Source organism: Nymphalis io, chromosome 1 (genome assembly GCF_905147045.1).
Source record: "Nymphalis io chromosome 1, ilAglIoxx1.1, whole genome shotgun sequence".
Lineage (NCBI taxonomy): Eukaryota > Metazoa > Arthropoda > Insecta > Lepidoptera > Nymphalidae > Nymphalis > Nymphalis io.
Window position 1 is genome coordinate 9,675,399 of NC_065888.1, and position 15,260 is coordinate 9,690,658.

The following is a 15,260-nucleotide window of genomic DNA, read 5'->3' on the forward strand; positions in this document are numbered from 1 at the left end:
GGCGCAAATTTGATTACGTATTTTCACTTGCACACGGTTCGCGCCGAGCTTGCTCTTTAACGTATACGCGGATCATGTTCACCCTGTAGCGATCCAACAGTCATAAGTCTAACAAACTGAAGACACCATGATTATTAATTATAATTGAATGGGACGAAAAAGGTTTTAGCTTTGTGAATATTGTATTAATCCAGACAAGATTAATACAATATGAGTTAAAAAAAATCTTCGAGATTTTCACAGAAGCAAACCGAGCCATAACCAAGAAATAGAATACTTCATATATAAGCAATAAATAATATGTGAGGCCTGTACAATTTATGAATACCGTGACAATAAAAAAAAAATTATTTTGAAATGCATCCGCTTACATGTATGTACTACGTGGTTATATGTAATAAATATTTTCAATTGGATTATCCATATAATCTTTAATCATTATAACATGTTATGTTTGCCTTTTGCTAAAATTTCCAGTCACCATTAGCGTTTTTTTTATTATGTATACCCACATACTGTATAACGTAAACATATATATGAAATAAACAATTTCGTTGTGCCTTTAATGCAGCAATAGTGTAAACACCTATATATAAAATAAATAAAATTACCTAGTAATATTACATATTTAATTGCACTGAAGTTTATGAAAAAATAAATAGTTTATTATTAGAAATACTCTTTTATTTTCATTTTATTATACTATACTTATAAATATATTAAATGAAAATGAAGTCACTTTCAGTTTCCTACAAGCCAAATTTCAAAGGTTTTTGTGAAGCGAAACATTGAGTGTAAAACTGGCCACTTATTTCGCTTTGGGTATAAATTTTTACGGCTATTGACTAAACATTTGGGCGGATACTCTGGTCAGTTTAAATAATAAACCAGAAGTACTTAAATTTATTGGTAATATCTAAATTACGCGGTAAAACAAGAACAGTAATTAAACTAAAATTAGTCTGTTATTTAATTTTACAGTTGCTGTGCAAGAAATACACAAGCAGTAAAATAAATGAAGCGAGCAGTAAAGTGGACGAATAGACAGTTAGATCTATGTGCGGTCGTTGGCCACGTATTTATTTAGAAAGAGTTGCGTTAGACCTAACAACCTCAGTTAGGTATTTTTATAGCAAAAATATGTCAACCGTGCGAATCAAATGACTTGAAATTCGGTAGATACTTTTAAATACTTGGTGCAGGAATCGAACCCGCAACCTCGGTGCGGTTAATGATTGATGATTTTCTCTGACCGATTTTGGCCACGGCGGCCAATCTTAAGAGAGATTAGAAATATTATAGTGCACAAGTATGTGCACAAATACAGTTGCACTCATTTTCATTATCCGATGGAACGACAATACGACACGACTCCACACGGCTTTCGTGCTGTCCGAGCTACGGGAGTTTTGCACAGCACATTTTGTAATTGGTAGGACTTTGTGCGAGACTTTCTGGGTGGGTACCACTCACTCATCAGATATTCTACCGCTAAACAGCAATACTTAGTATTGTTGTGTTCCGGCTTAAAAGATGAATGAGCCAGTGTAACTGCAGGCAAAAGGGACATTACATCTTTGTTCCCAAGGTTAGTGGCGCATTGGCGATATAATATATAATTCTTACATCGCCTATGTCTCTGGGTGGTGGTGACCACTTAACATGGGGTGGAGCATTTGCCCGTCCTCCTACCTATAACATAAAAAAAAATCCAACTTAAAGGCTCCGAGCTGCTAAAAAATTTTTGAAAATAGCGCTAGAATAATAACGCTAGAATAATTTTTATATTGAGCAATAGTAATTTGAGTTAACAACAAAAATTTAATTTACATAAGTTATAAAAAAATATTAATTGGAACAATGATACTGTAGATGAAAAAGGGGAATTGAAATGTTATTTGACGCGCTCTTCGCTATCTGTATACACTTGGTTGCAAGATGTAAATATGATAAAATTTTATCATGGCAAGGCTTGCAATTTTTTAAAACTAAGCTGTAATAATTTTGACAAGTAACCTATTGAATCTATTAAAGACTGATTTTTTTTTATATTTTAGCCAACAAAATATATAAATAATTAAGTGATAACGAGCTCGAAGTCATCTACGACATATTAACTTTTTCACATTAATCGTAAGTACATACTTTTTTACATTCATGACTATAAAAGGAAATACAATTTTATATTGACATCACCGCTTATGATTAATTTATTGTAATACAGCTTACAGTATTGTAGTTACTTATTTGTTTATTTTATCATTGAAATTGTTAAATCAATATAGCTTGCTCTAACGGTAAAACTGAGTGGGAGTTGATATGTAGGTTAAATTAATTAAAACCAAATGTTTCGGTTACACTTTAACTGAATTATTTAATAATAATAATAAAAATAAATGAAGTAATTGGTTTCTTCAAACCGTTTTTAAAATATGAATGACTAACGAAAACTCATCTGAGCCGTTTATTTTGAAAAATTATAGAGATTACAAATGGTGTATCAATTTGGTTGTAAACTTACAGAATAGACTATAAATAATACATATATCAGTTGATTGATTTACATTTTAATAGCACATACATTTTTGAGCTGCTGTTAAAAAGAAAGCTACAATGCTGTTTTTAATTTTGAATTATAATTAAAAACTGCTTAAGGTTTTTGTGTGGGAACAATTTAGAAATTCGCATTTCGATTTTGGGTGGGGAGTGGGATTGACGGGTACGGGGGGGACTTACAACCCCCCTGTGCCACTTCCCCAGCACCAAAACCCATGGTTACCGAGATATTCATGATTAAAGTTTTGAGGTTTAGTCACCTTGAAAGTATTATTTTCTAATCATTTTAGACTAAAATAGTGTCGAATTAAGGAGGAAGGGTAAGGGCACTAAACTGGTTTGTCATTGTCTGGATCACTCTAGTTCACCTTTCTATGGATATAACAATAATGATCCAGACAATTATAAGCCCTCCAATGATCCATTTCATGATCATACCATTTTTTACTTTTTTAAAATAATAATTAATTATTACACAATGATAAATTATAAAAAAACAAGAGTTAATATTTTAAAAACAAAATCATCATAAATAAGTATTCTAGAACTTTAAAAATGGCCAAGAGGTTGGTGACAGAACTGAATTGGCCCATTTCACTAGTCTAAGGCAGAGTAGGTGTCAATGTCAATGAATATGGGGGGGTTAGCCTCCCCCTTATTAATTGACTTCGAGGAGAAGGTTTGGAGCTTATTCTATTTCCCTACTCCAATGTGGGATGGTGGATACATATGTGGCAGATTTACATCTGGTAAATGTAGGTTTCCTCACAATGTTTCACTTCATCACCAAGCATGAGATGAATATATGATAATTGTAACCTGGTATAATTTGTTTTGAGGATAACATTTGACAATGCATTAGAAAGTCTAGATAAATAAAAAAAAAAATAGAAAGTGTATTCTAGTATTCACTCTCACAAATTTTATATGTAACATATTAGACTTCGATGTATGTCTATTTATTCTTATATACTCCTTCTTTGAGTGGAATAGGCTATAGGTTGAATCATCCTTGTTTTTAAATTACCCAGCTTGACCACATCTTATTTCTTATTCTATTAAGATTATCAATATTTTGTCATTTGTCTAGTCTTATTTGCAACCTTACATTTGATACCTTACAATTAACGACTTATTATTCTTCCACACTGTGTATCTGGTAACTTATTTCCTGTGTGTTAATGTTAAACAGTAACATAGTAAATCTTAGTTAGATTTTATCCATTATTATTTGCCGAAAGCCGATATTATTATTTAATTTTTAATTACTTTTTGGCTCTGTCTGAATGACAACTACCATATTTTTACTTATTTAACAGTTTTAATAGCACATTTTATTATGCCACATTGTTGGCTTGCTGCAAGAAATTTTAAGTTGTAAAAATAGCCAATTAACTAAATTAATTCTTTTTAATTATTTATTTACATAATTTACACTACTAATATATTATAAAAACCAATTTTTATATGCATAGTCTATAAATTAGACCAATTAATGATTAATATAAACATTTTTTGTAATAAGTGAATAATTGCATTTGTGGACATTTTTGTTTCTAGTAATAGTAATAATAGGAAATTTATTTCTATCTGTTTAATCTTCTTTTGTTGGTTGGTTATTCTGCTTACATGGTTAACTAACCACTTCACTTTTTCTTAATATCATTTCATACCCAAACTCTTTTACTTTTAACTTAGATCATTACATAAAAATTATAATAATCAATAGCGATGTTACTGACTAGATAGGACTATTTGTTATAAATAATTTTCATTGTTAGGGTTCGACAGAATGAGTATCTTTGTAAGATGTAAATAAGTTTATAATAGAATATTTCTGAACTTTCTAAAATAGTATTAAAAAGTTTAAATAATTGTAAAATAACAAGTTGTTTTATAAGGACTTAGACATATAGTATATTAACTTGTTATTTTACGTTCAGATTATATGAGACAAATTACGAAGACAATTTCTTTTATCTATTAATAAGTTATTAAAGTCTTATTTCAAATGCTTGTTCGCGGCGACTATGTGTACCTACATAAAATTTATCCTGTTAGATACGCAGGCGCGTTACTCTTGCACCCAGAGCCATGTAATTATTTGCAGGCAACCACAGTCGTTATGATATATTTGTGTATATCACTTAGCTTGCCACAAATTTATTGACCATTCTGCATCTTTAAATAGCCTGTTGTTATCGAGTCTTGTATAATTTGTATTCTTGGCAGATTAATGATTGGTACTTAATTTTATTTATTCTTGTATTCAAATACATAACTAAGACTAAGCAGAATTAACAAGGTTAACTATTACAATGTACAACTTAATTTGACAAATTAACAAGACGTCTGTGTCTGAACTAGATAGATAAATATCTTTATTTCAGACATTACCGCGCTTCTCTATATTACATTTAAAGTTTTCAAGGTTTATTGTATTGAAACTTAATAACGATAAAATATAATAATATTTAATTAATTTAACAACAATTTATTTAATTTAAAAATGTTCTATGGTCAAATATCTATGCATGTTTAACAAATAATTTAACTTTACCTTAGTTTTGTTAATTAGCTCTACAAACACAATGCTGACATTCTAATCTGACAACAGTGATAGTTAACAATATTTATATGAAACTTCATAAATCTTAATAAGCAGTTCCCAATAAAAAAAATGTTTCTGTTAGCGATTAGTATAACATTCCACTAATCTAATAACTTTATTAACTTTTCCGCTAAACGTTTGAATACATAATTATTTTAGCAGTCTTATAGATTTTCATGTTAAACTTTTCACTATGACTTTACCGTGTTAACAGAATAATTGTATTGTAGTAAGAGGATCCAACTTTCTTTTAAATTTATTTTTAACGAGCATTGACCTTGCTGAGATACAAAATACAGTTCTATTCTCTTAGATGAGTAACTATTTTATCAATGGTTGATTTAAGAATTACTTATTTACGATTTTAATTACGAAATGAAATGGACTTAAAATGGAAAAAATGAAATATCTGGTTAAGTAATTAAAATAAATCAGGGTCCTATTTTTCAAAAAAAGACTTGCATTAACAAATCAAGATTTTAACTTAACAGACAAGTGAAGTCATTTCAAATACTTAAAGTACATTAATAATTTAATATAATAAAAATAAAATCTTGTTACAACAGTTAGTCCTGTAACTTATTACATTTTTATAAAAATAACAATAAAAGTAATAGTCAGATCTTATTTTAATGTTTATGAAAACATTGCATGTTCTAGTCTATGCTAAACCTAGCGAATAAAACGAAAATTCTACATCCATCCATCTGGATTTAGACGGTAATTAATTAAAGTTCAATAAATAAATAGTTCCGTATAATATTTGATATTTGGATAGAGAAGCTTGTGTAAGCTTTGCGGGTTCTACACGAGCTGTACGAAATGGGCGCGGGTGGCAGGATGCGCCAGGCGGGCGGCGCATCCGCCCTGCGCCATTGCCGCCAGTCGCCCGCCGCCGTGCGCTCGGCTGGCCGCCGACCTTACGAACTCTTACATCGAACTATACTTTGTTATGCTATACACGTTATTATCACACGGAAATACAATATTAATGACACCGTTTTTATTTTTAAGAGTTGTTATCAACTAAAAATATTGTTCTATTATTTGTTTATTATTCTTAGAGGTTCCTTATTTAATGTTATAGTATTTGAAAATTTTACCGTATGTTATATATAAAAATAAAATATTTATTATTGGTTAAAAATTATGTTTAAAAGTTGTTGTGCGCGGCCAAGTAAAAAAGTTAATAAAATCAAATCCGAAAATATGGATCCTCTTACCAACTCCTCACAAGGCAAAGAAAACATAGAAGCAAGAAATAATATAAGTATTGATAAACAAGAATCTCCGGAAAAGACATGCACTCCACCTCAAGATTGCTTAAAAACCGAAGATAATATAGTTAAAGTTGATAACCCTGTCGTTTTGAATACTGTTTCGATAGAGCAAAACTTAAAGAGTCCAACTACTGACTGCCTCGATGAAGAATCTGAAGAGGATACGGATATGTTTGCGAAACCAGACTTTGTAAATAAGAGATTTTCTGTTGATTTCAAAAAAAGCCGTATAGATTTCAAACGATATTCAGTTGATTGCGGTAGAAATGCAGTTACTTTGCAAGATTTAGCGAATCTTGAACAAGAATTAGCCCGCACAAACGTAGACGTACGTATTGGCAGGCGTAAATCCACTGGCATACTCAAGTCGACCTCTGACAGTGGGGAAATTGATGAAAAATATCGAACGAAACAAACAAAAACAAGTCAAGCATCTTGTTCAGATGATGACGATGTTTTTGAGAAAGCTTCCATACCGAGCGATGCGGATGGCACCAGAGAACCTCCAGCTACGCCTGTCGGCCGTGATGAGTTAGCTTTACGGAGACACCGTTTCTTTTCAGACCTAGTATGTGCTGCTAGAGGTGCAGTCGAACATCGTGTACGGTTTGATCCTCTGGGGCCACTAGTTGCTGAATCAGGTATTAGTAGGAATTTGTTTCAGTAGTTCACTATTATATCATTTTAAAATAAGAGCGATGATTTAGTCATAGCAGCTCGTTAAATTTTTTTTCTTGTGTATTACTAAGATATCTAGTATATATTGCCTACTCGGTTAAAACTTTATTGATATTTAATTCTCTTCAAAATAATGTATATTCATGGCAAATGCTTTAATGATTAATAGAAGATTAAACCATGTGAAAAAACGTGTAAAATGTTATATGTATGTAAAATGTTTTTATAAAGTATGGTTGGTATGGTATGGTTTTATACCCATAGTTTTGCGGTCGGTAAAAATCAATGCGGTTGGCTGATGCCCAAGTAAGCCGCTCCGCTTTCATATCTCAGATATTTCAGCATCAGCTTTATCTTAAAGTTGAATTCTTGCTGAATTTTGAATATATTTTTTTATTTTTAATAATAATTATGATTGATTATCATGATCATGATTTTTATCGTGGCATTATGAAAATGAGCCTTTAAATAAATACATACATTGTTGCTGAAATTAAATAAACTTAATTTAAAAAATATATATATTATAAAGTGCTAATAAAAACTCGTTAAATGAAATCCTAACAAGGACACTATCGTTTCAAGTTTTTTTATTATAACATTAAATATAATATAAAAATTTAATGAGGGCTTTGGAGCCACAGCACTAAATAGTACTGTAATAGGCCTTACTTTTATATTGTATTTGATACCTCCATTAGGTATCATGCGAAACGACAACAAAAAGTAACCGAATTGAAAATATACGTATAATATTGAATTAATAATATTAAAGGCATTTTATAACTTCGACGCGTATAGTATTCGTTTAAAAAATTAAAAATGTATAAACAGGCGTTCAATTCAACCAAATTGAATTGTAATTTCCATTTGCCTTGTAAAAGAATACCGTATGTCCAAACTTGGTCATACTCGGATAATACGTTTTTGATATCTGCAATGATAAATGTTAAAGAGCATAAACATATATAATGTACATAATCTCATCTCTTTAATGCAGCAAATACTATGAGGTCATCGACTAAGACTGGGTGAAGTTATTCTGTTGTTTCTAAATATAATTTTTCTAAATATACATATTTTAAACGGATTATTTTTTAAGAGCGCGGTTTGTTATTTCGAGATTAATAACGTTGAAAGCTATAGCGAAACATTCTTGTTTTAAAAGTTGAAAACTAACTGTATAGTGCATTCATTAACGAAAAAGCAACGTTACTTGGATAACGTTTCGTTCTACACCTGGTACTTGATTAGGCGGAACCGCAGTAGCGGGTTATCCTGTGTAATTAGTAAATGATATTAGTGCAAATGCAGTATCTGGGCTTCGGATATTTGTCAGTTCAAGATAGATATAAATGCAAACAATTTTATCTCTATTATCTCTTGAATAAAATACATAGATGTCAGATGAATATAAAATGATAACGACGTGGTTGTCATGCTAAAGTATATTCTTATTTTTTTTTACTTGTACGTGTGATCCATCGTCACAGTAATATAATTATGACTCATTACTGTACTAAAGCGGGCGCGTTTAGATCATAATATCGGCCTTTGCCAGTATAGTTTCTAGAGAACGAGTGACCGGCAAAACAGCCGGTTGGTCTGAATCACAGTAACATCCGTTCACGGGCTGGCTGGAGTCAGTGTTGGACGGCGTACGCGCACGCCTACACGTATATGTATAATTTTATCAGTGCGTGAAAAAAAAAACTGTTATGTGTTTACTGATTTTGTAATTGTACATTATTGCAGCTCTCCAAAAAACTTTTTACCTCGGTAAGTGGCCATGTATTGTCTCATTTAGTGTCTTGTCTCTTCAAGTCTATTTATATATATATACAATCGTGTGTGTGTCAAAATATTTTTTAAACATATATATGTATATAAATAGGTACTTATCTCAAACACTAAAATCGTTGGTTTGGCGCCGGTTTTGTATCGTCACAATATTTCGTTTTATTTTTTTTAACAAAACTGCTCCTAAGCTGCTGTTTTATTTACAGCTGCCGACGAATATTTTGTTATAAAATTATTGATCTCGGGCGCGAAGGTACGAATCTACTGAACTTATAAAATATATTATTCATATATTTAGGAATTAGGTTTTTGTGAATAATCTTAATGTTCAATGCTATTTTTTGTTTTAACCGAACTCTTATCTTAGTCTGTTTGTTATCTATAGACATCGTTTTGGTACATGATTTTACTTTTTAAAATGGAGGTGTTCGATCAGTGATGTGTTGTAAAATTTATAATACATACAATTGACATTTATATTTAATATATTTAAGTTTGTGACGATATAATTTAATAGTTCATATCAGAATTTAGTTTACAACTTCATATTAATTGGTGACTAAACTCGGTTTGCTTGGTATGGGTATCAAATTAAATTGTTTTTCAAGTATCCTATTGAGGATCTTAACGAAGCGGGGGATAGAGCTATTGAAGTTATTAATTTCATTACTATTCGTTAGATTAATAATATTAATACTATTATAATTACATCACGATCAATTTCATATTCCTGAATGCGGTAAATATTGTTGATATTATTTTATACGATATGGATTTATTTCAGTAGATATAGAATTATATGAATTCGTATAAAAAGAAAACTTTCGAATTAATATTGTCATATTATTACCTAAACCTGAAATCCGAAATGCTTGTAAGGTTTTTCAGATCTTTACTGTGATTAATAAATTGCTGTTTCTTTAAATAAAAATAGTCCTTGTCTAAAACGAATAACAATGGTATATTAAAGAAGTTAGAATATTATTTTGTTATGTTTTTCTTGAAAAACGAACAAAACGAAAAATTACATGAATGCCCACATTTACAAGTTTATTAACTCCAATTAAATAACTTTACATTTACAGAAATTACATGAGAAGCAAATCGTATAAAAATTTTAATTGCAGCTATAAAAATCTACAATTCTAAATGACATTTGGGTCATACTAAGGCCAAGTCAGGCTCAAAAGATTTAGCAAATTAAAGTGTACACCTTAAAACAACCTGCATAATTTGAGTGCGGTTGCACCGTCGTTGTTTGACATAAAGTCCGTCGTTAAAAATGTACAGGTCTGGGCGCTCAGTTGAAGGTTGGGAAAGCAAGTGGAGCAATTTGAATAGGTGTAGGTAGGCTCATATGTAAGGAATAAATGAGAGATTTTTATGAAAGTTATTTTACAAATATGAGAAGTTAAATGTAAGGAAATATGTGTTTCATCTGTAGAGTATGCTTTACGTATATATGTCATTAGATAATGACTAGACTAGATAGTCTTAATGCATATTTAAATCGCATATCAATCATGTATCGTAATTTATAATGTTGATAATCATTATAAAATACATTAACAAGTCTATTGAATAGTTTCACGAAACATCGCGTCCAGTACAATCTGTTTTACTACTATTACTGCTAATAAACAATTTATGTTTGCATTATACTAATCTATACTATGGTAATTATTATGGGAAAGTAACTGTTGTCCGTCTGCTTGTTACATCATCATGACTAACTTTTGAACCGATTTTTATAAAATTGTCATTAAAGTAGTCTAGGTAAGGATATAGGCATGTAAAGTATATATAAGATTTCGCAGAGAAAATATTTTTGGCGCGGTTTGCTTACAGATTCGCAAGGAACATTTTTTTTTTAAATCCTTTAGTTTAGATTATTTGTAAGTACATAAAAAGTGTTTAATCTCGATACAATAATGTTATTATCTAGCGCCAATAATCTCATGGGTGTGTGCGTAGGTCAAGCGTGACATACTTGGTTTTACAGCTGTGGACCTAATATTATTGTAGCGATACCTATTATAGTTGGATGGTATCTAACATGTCACGCAAGCATGAGCAACAGATGTTACTTGGATTAAGTTAATAGTTAAATACGGTTACAAAATATGCTAGCAGCGTCTAGGTAGATAATTAATTTTATAATATACCGAAAGATACGCGTTATACATATTTTTAATCATTTCTAAAAGTATGTATTTTATATATTTGGATTATATAGTATTACATATAAAGTGTGATTATTATTAATATATGACATGCCCTCGTCAAATTAATTTTGATTCCCATAAGAATAACGTCATTTACGAAATCGAAGTGGGTATTCTTTGTTCCCAATGGTTTTTAGTTCTGATATTAGTTTTTTCTTCGATATTTACATTGTTGCTATTTTTTATTTATTTACAAGTAATTGTCATTGGTTTATCATTTATATATATACTTTTCTAATAAAAGTGACTTATTTTCCCACTGCTGGCTAAAGTCCTACTCTCTTAGGGAAATGCTTCAAATAAATTCCTATAATATTATACGACTCTTGTTTAATTAATAATTTTATTATCAGAGATAAAATGCTTGAAAATCTAAACATAAAGAGGTACCTATATTAAGTTTAAAAAATATTTAAAAAAAGAACGAAATTTTAATTTATCCTTATATTATAACGACAAATATGTAATAAATAGGTATACTAGTTTAGTATGTATTGTCACAAAACCCTAAATCGTGTGCAAAATATTAAGCTCAATTGACTGGGTAGACTCGATATGTAAGCGATGGTTGACATTTCTTACAATGCCAATGTCTAAGAGCGTTGGTGACCACTTACCATCAGGTGGCCCATATGCTCGTCCGCCTTCCTATTCTATAAAAAAAAAAAAAATTAGTCTAAACTTCACCTGGCAGATTTGACCAATCATACTAACAGGTAAAACAAAATAAGCTTTGGAAATTGTTATTTCATTTTAGTGCGGTCCGTACAGTGTACAGTTGGAAATATACATTTGATGCACGCTATAGATAAAGATCGTGTACTTTGCAGTTTGTTTATTATTTAAAAAAAAAAAACTTTTTTTTTTATAGAATAGGAAGGTGGACGAGCATATGGGCCACCTGATGGTAAGTGGTCACCAAACGCCCTTAGACATTGGCATTGTAAGAAATATCAACCATCGCTTATAGCCAATGCGCCACCAACCTTGAGAACTAAGATTTTATGTCCCTTGTGCCTGTAATTACACTGGCTCACTCACCCTTCAAACCGGAACACAACAATATCAAGTATTGCTGTTTTGCGGTAGAATATCTGATGAGTGGGTGGTACCTACCCAGACGAGCTTGCACAAAGCCCTACCACCAGTAACTGTAGTTTACTTCATCATTACACATAAGATATAAGTATTGAGTCTATATTAATCAAATTTAAATTGATCTCTGGATATACCGAAATACGTTTTTTTTTGCAAGTAATTGGACCATTAACAACTTTGTAGGGATAGATAAAAATTATATTGTCTTTCCATATTCATAGAATCACGATAGTTCGAGTATCATTAATTATATTAAGTACCGATACTTGTAGTAAGTACTGGTATTAATTTGGTTTCAAACTATAATAATTATGTGCACTATAAAGTTTTGTATTAAAAAATAAACTTTTCTACTGTCGTACCAGTTAATTAGGTGACTCTCATTAAGTGTTTGCATAAATTAGACAATTAAACAGCACTGCACTATGCAGACTTTTCATCTAAAAATAGACTTAATTAGTTCGATCTCATTAACAAAGTTATGTATCGATGTTTTTATTAATATTCATGGAGTGTATGTACATAGTTGTTACTGTTGTAAGAGTTAAAGAGTATTATAATTACGAACTGCGATTAAAAATTGTTAATGTATAGTTATTTTAGAACATATTATACATTAATATTTAATATACATTTGTCATAGTATAAGGCTTATATTTATGCTTTCATTAAATATGAAAACTATTCACTATGAGGTTTATGTCATGACGTCACACAGGAGGTAAATACGCACTGGCACTGCGACTAATTGTGACACTAATTAAACTTTGAGAGCAACTTTAATTGCTTGGTTGCATCGAAACGTTAAAATATAGATGTAAAATTTTGCCGGAAGATGTCATTAACTGACTGTAACTTTTCTGGGAACATTTTGAATTTAAAATTATCTTCAATGTCGACTTTTAAAAAAATAATTAGGAACTGCAAATAGAGTAGAACATAGTCACATTTTCTTAACCCGTGGGTGTCGTTAATGCCATCAGCACGTACCTCCAGTTTCTGAAACAATGTTCATGTAATTCTTTTTTTTTTTTTTATTTGAACGCTCCTTGGTCATCGCCAACGACCAATGACCAATGACCACAATCCTTATGGTGATGTGAAACCAAATTAAACAGTGATCGTAAAAATCTATTTTTTTTTTTTGTAATTTAACGCTGGCCTCATATGAAAAACATAAGGACAAGCCAATTATGATGATACCACAATACAATAGAAGTAACAATTGTTTGCAAATTAATGATGGCATGTTTTTTGCAATCGAAGTATATTTTTTTATAATTGGATAAATAAATTATAATATCGATAATACTATACATTTTTTATAAAGTAGGTAGGCGGACGGATTATTGGGCCACCTGATGGTAAGTGGTCAGTGTCGCCCATAGAAATTGGCGATCGCCAATGCGCCACTAATTTGCGGGACTAAAATGTTATATCCTTGCCCCTGTAGTTTCACTTGCCTATTTGACTGTAGAATATCTGAAGAGTGGGCCTACCCAGACGGGCGTGCACAAAGCCCCTACTACCCCTACTACCAATTATCTTTTATGTTTCTTCTTTACCAAGTATCTATTTTGTATTATAAATTATATAGATATAAAGCACAGACGATACTATCATTAAAATTATTTTATTTACAATATATATATAAATTAAGAACTATATTATTGATTAACCTCATTACTATTATAATATATAAGTCTGCGAAATAGGTTTTGTCCGTGTTCTATTACAGTTTTAATTCGATATACATTTCAGCTGTGGTTTGTAATTGTTTCATTGTGGTCAATTTAAGATATTGTGCAAGCTTGATATGGCTATGTACTTCATATATAAATCAATATTAATATATATAATAATAACCAGCTTTTCCCGGCGACTTTGCCGAACCGATATGACATACAAACCTTCAAGAAAAGAGCGTACTTATTTATAGTTTATTCCTTAAAGGCCGTCAACGCACCTGCAAGCCCTCGGATGTTGCAGGTGTCCATGGGCGGTTATCATTATAGTAATTTTGCGTATATATACAAAGGTATCTTAGTAAAAATGTTTTTGGAAAATAAATCGGAATTAAATTAAAGACTTATAATTATTATTTGGTTTCCAAGTCACGTCCACCACTGACCATCCACCACTGGTCATCATGATGTCTTAGGTCTTAAGCAACAAGCTTTTATATGAATCATATCCGAATCACACGTTTTTATTTGTAATATTTTTCAAATATCTTGTCTAAATAAAAGAGTTAAAAATTTATATTCACAGTGGATCCAAAGGGCAAATTTATTCTGCTATAGATTATAAATCAATCGTTTGTTAAAAAATAATTGGAATCAATGATTTTTTGTATTAGTATTATTCATTTATGAAATATCAATTTAAGAATTAAACTAAATTCTAGTATGATCTTCAGATATTCTAATTAATTATTTGTAAGTAATTTGTATAATAATAAAAAATATTATAATAGGTAATATTTATTAAAGTATTATTAGAGCTTTGGATTCAGGCAACACCAAAGAATCTATCGATGGTGGATCTCGTTTTACTCTTATATACACAATTACGTAATGACGTTAGTCATTTTAAACTGGCCTTGGCCGTGCAATGGCACGAAAATAAACGTGAGTGAGTGAGTACAAATATCATTCCCTTTTAGACGTCAAGAGCTCTCCTTAATTAATTTAATTTATTATTTATAAGTACCTTAATTCGACCGAGTTATTAAATAGGTCAATTTTATTTTTATATAAATATAAATATGGAATAAACGATTTTCACACCATACCATATTTATTCAATATATTGAGTAACAAATGCTACTTACTCACACAAAAAATATGTATATTTTTTATTAAATATTTGTTGCAATTTTATAAATATCTATTCCAATTAAATTACAACGCTTATTTGTATTTGAGCAACGTTTTCATTCGGATGTACTTATAAGGAAATCAAGGAAGTAATTATATTTAAAGCTTATAATTCACACTAACGGAAACTCAG

General features: G+C 30.5%; 1 protein-coding gene across 4 annotated transcripts in view; it reads left to right on the plus strand.

Moving 5' to 3' along the window:
* Positions 1–1,969: 1,969 nt before the first annotated feature.
* The window catches only part of LOC126772859 (adenylyl cyclase-associated protein 1), a 40,182-nt gene continuing 26,891 nt past the window's right edge, over positions 1,970–15,260 (plus strand). Inside the window, exon 1 of one of the 4 annotated variants that reach the window (XM_050493774.1) lies at positions 1,970–2,133. Coding sequence is in view for 2 of the 4 variants with exons in the window: in XM_050493496.1 (XP_050349453.1) it covers positions 6,317–7,088 (772 nt within the window). In the remaining 2 variants the exon portion in view is untranslated. Of the gene's footprint in view, positions 2,134–6,070; positions 7,089–8,692; positions 8,905–15,260 lie in introns of those variants that run through there. The other 3 variants (XM_050493496.1, XM_050493566.1, XM_050493716.1) reach the window with 3 other exon arrangements.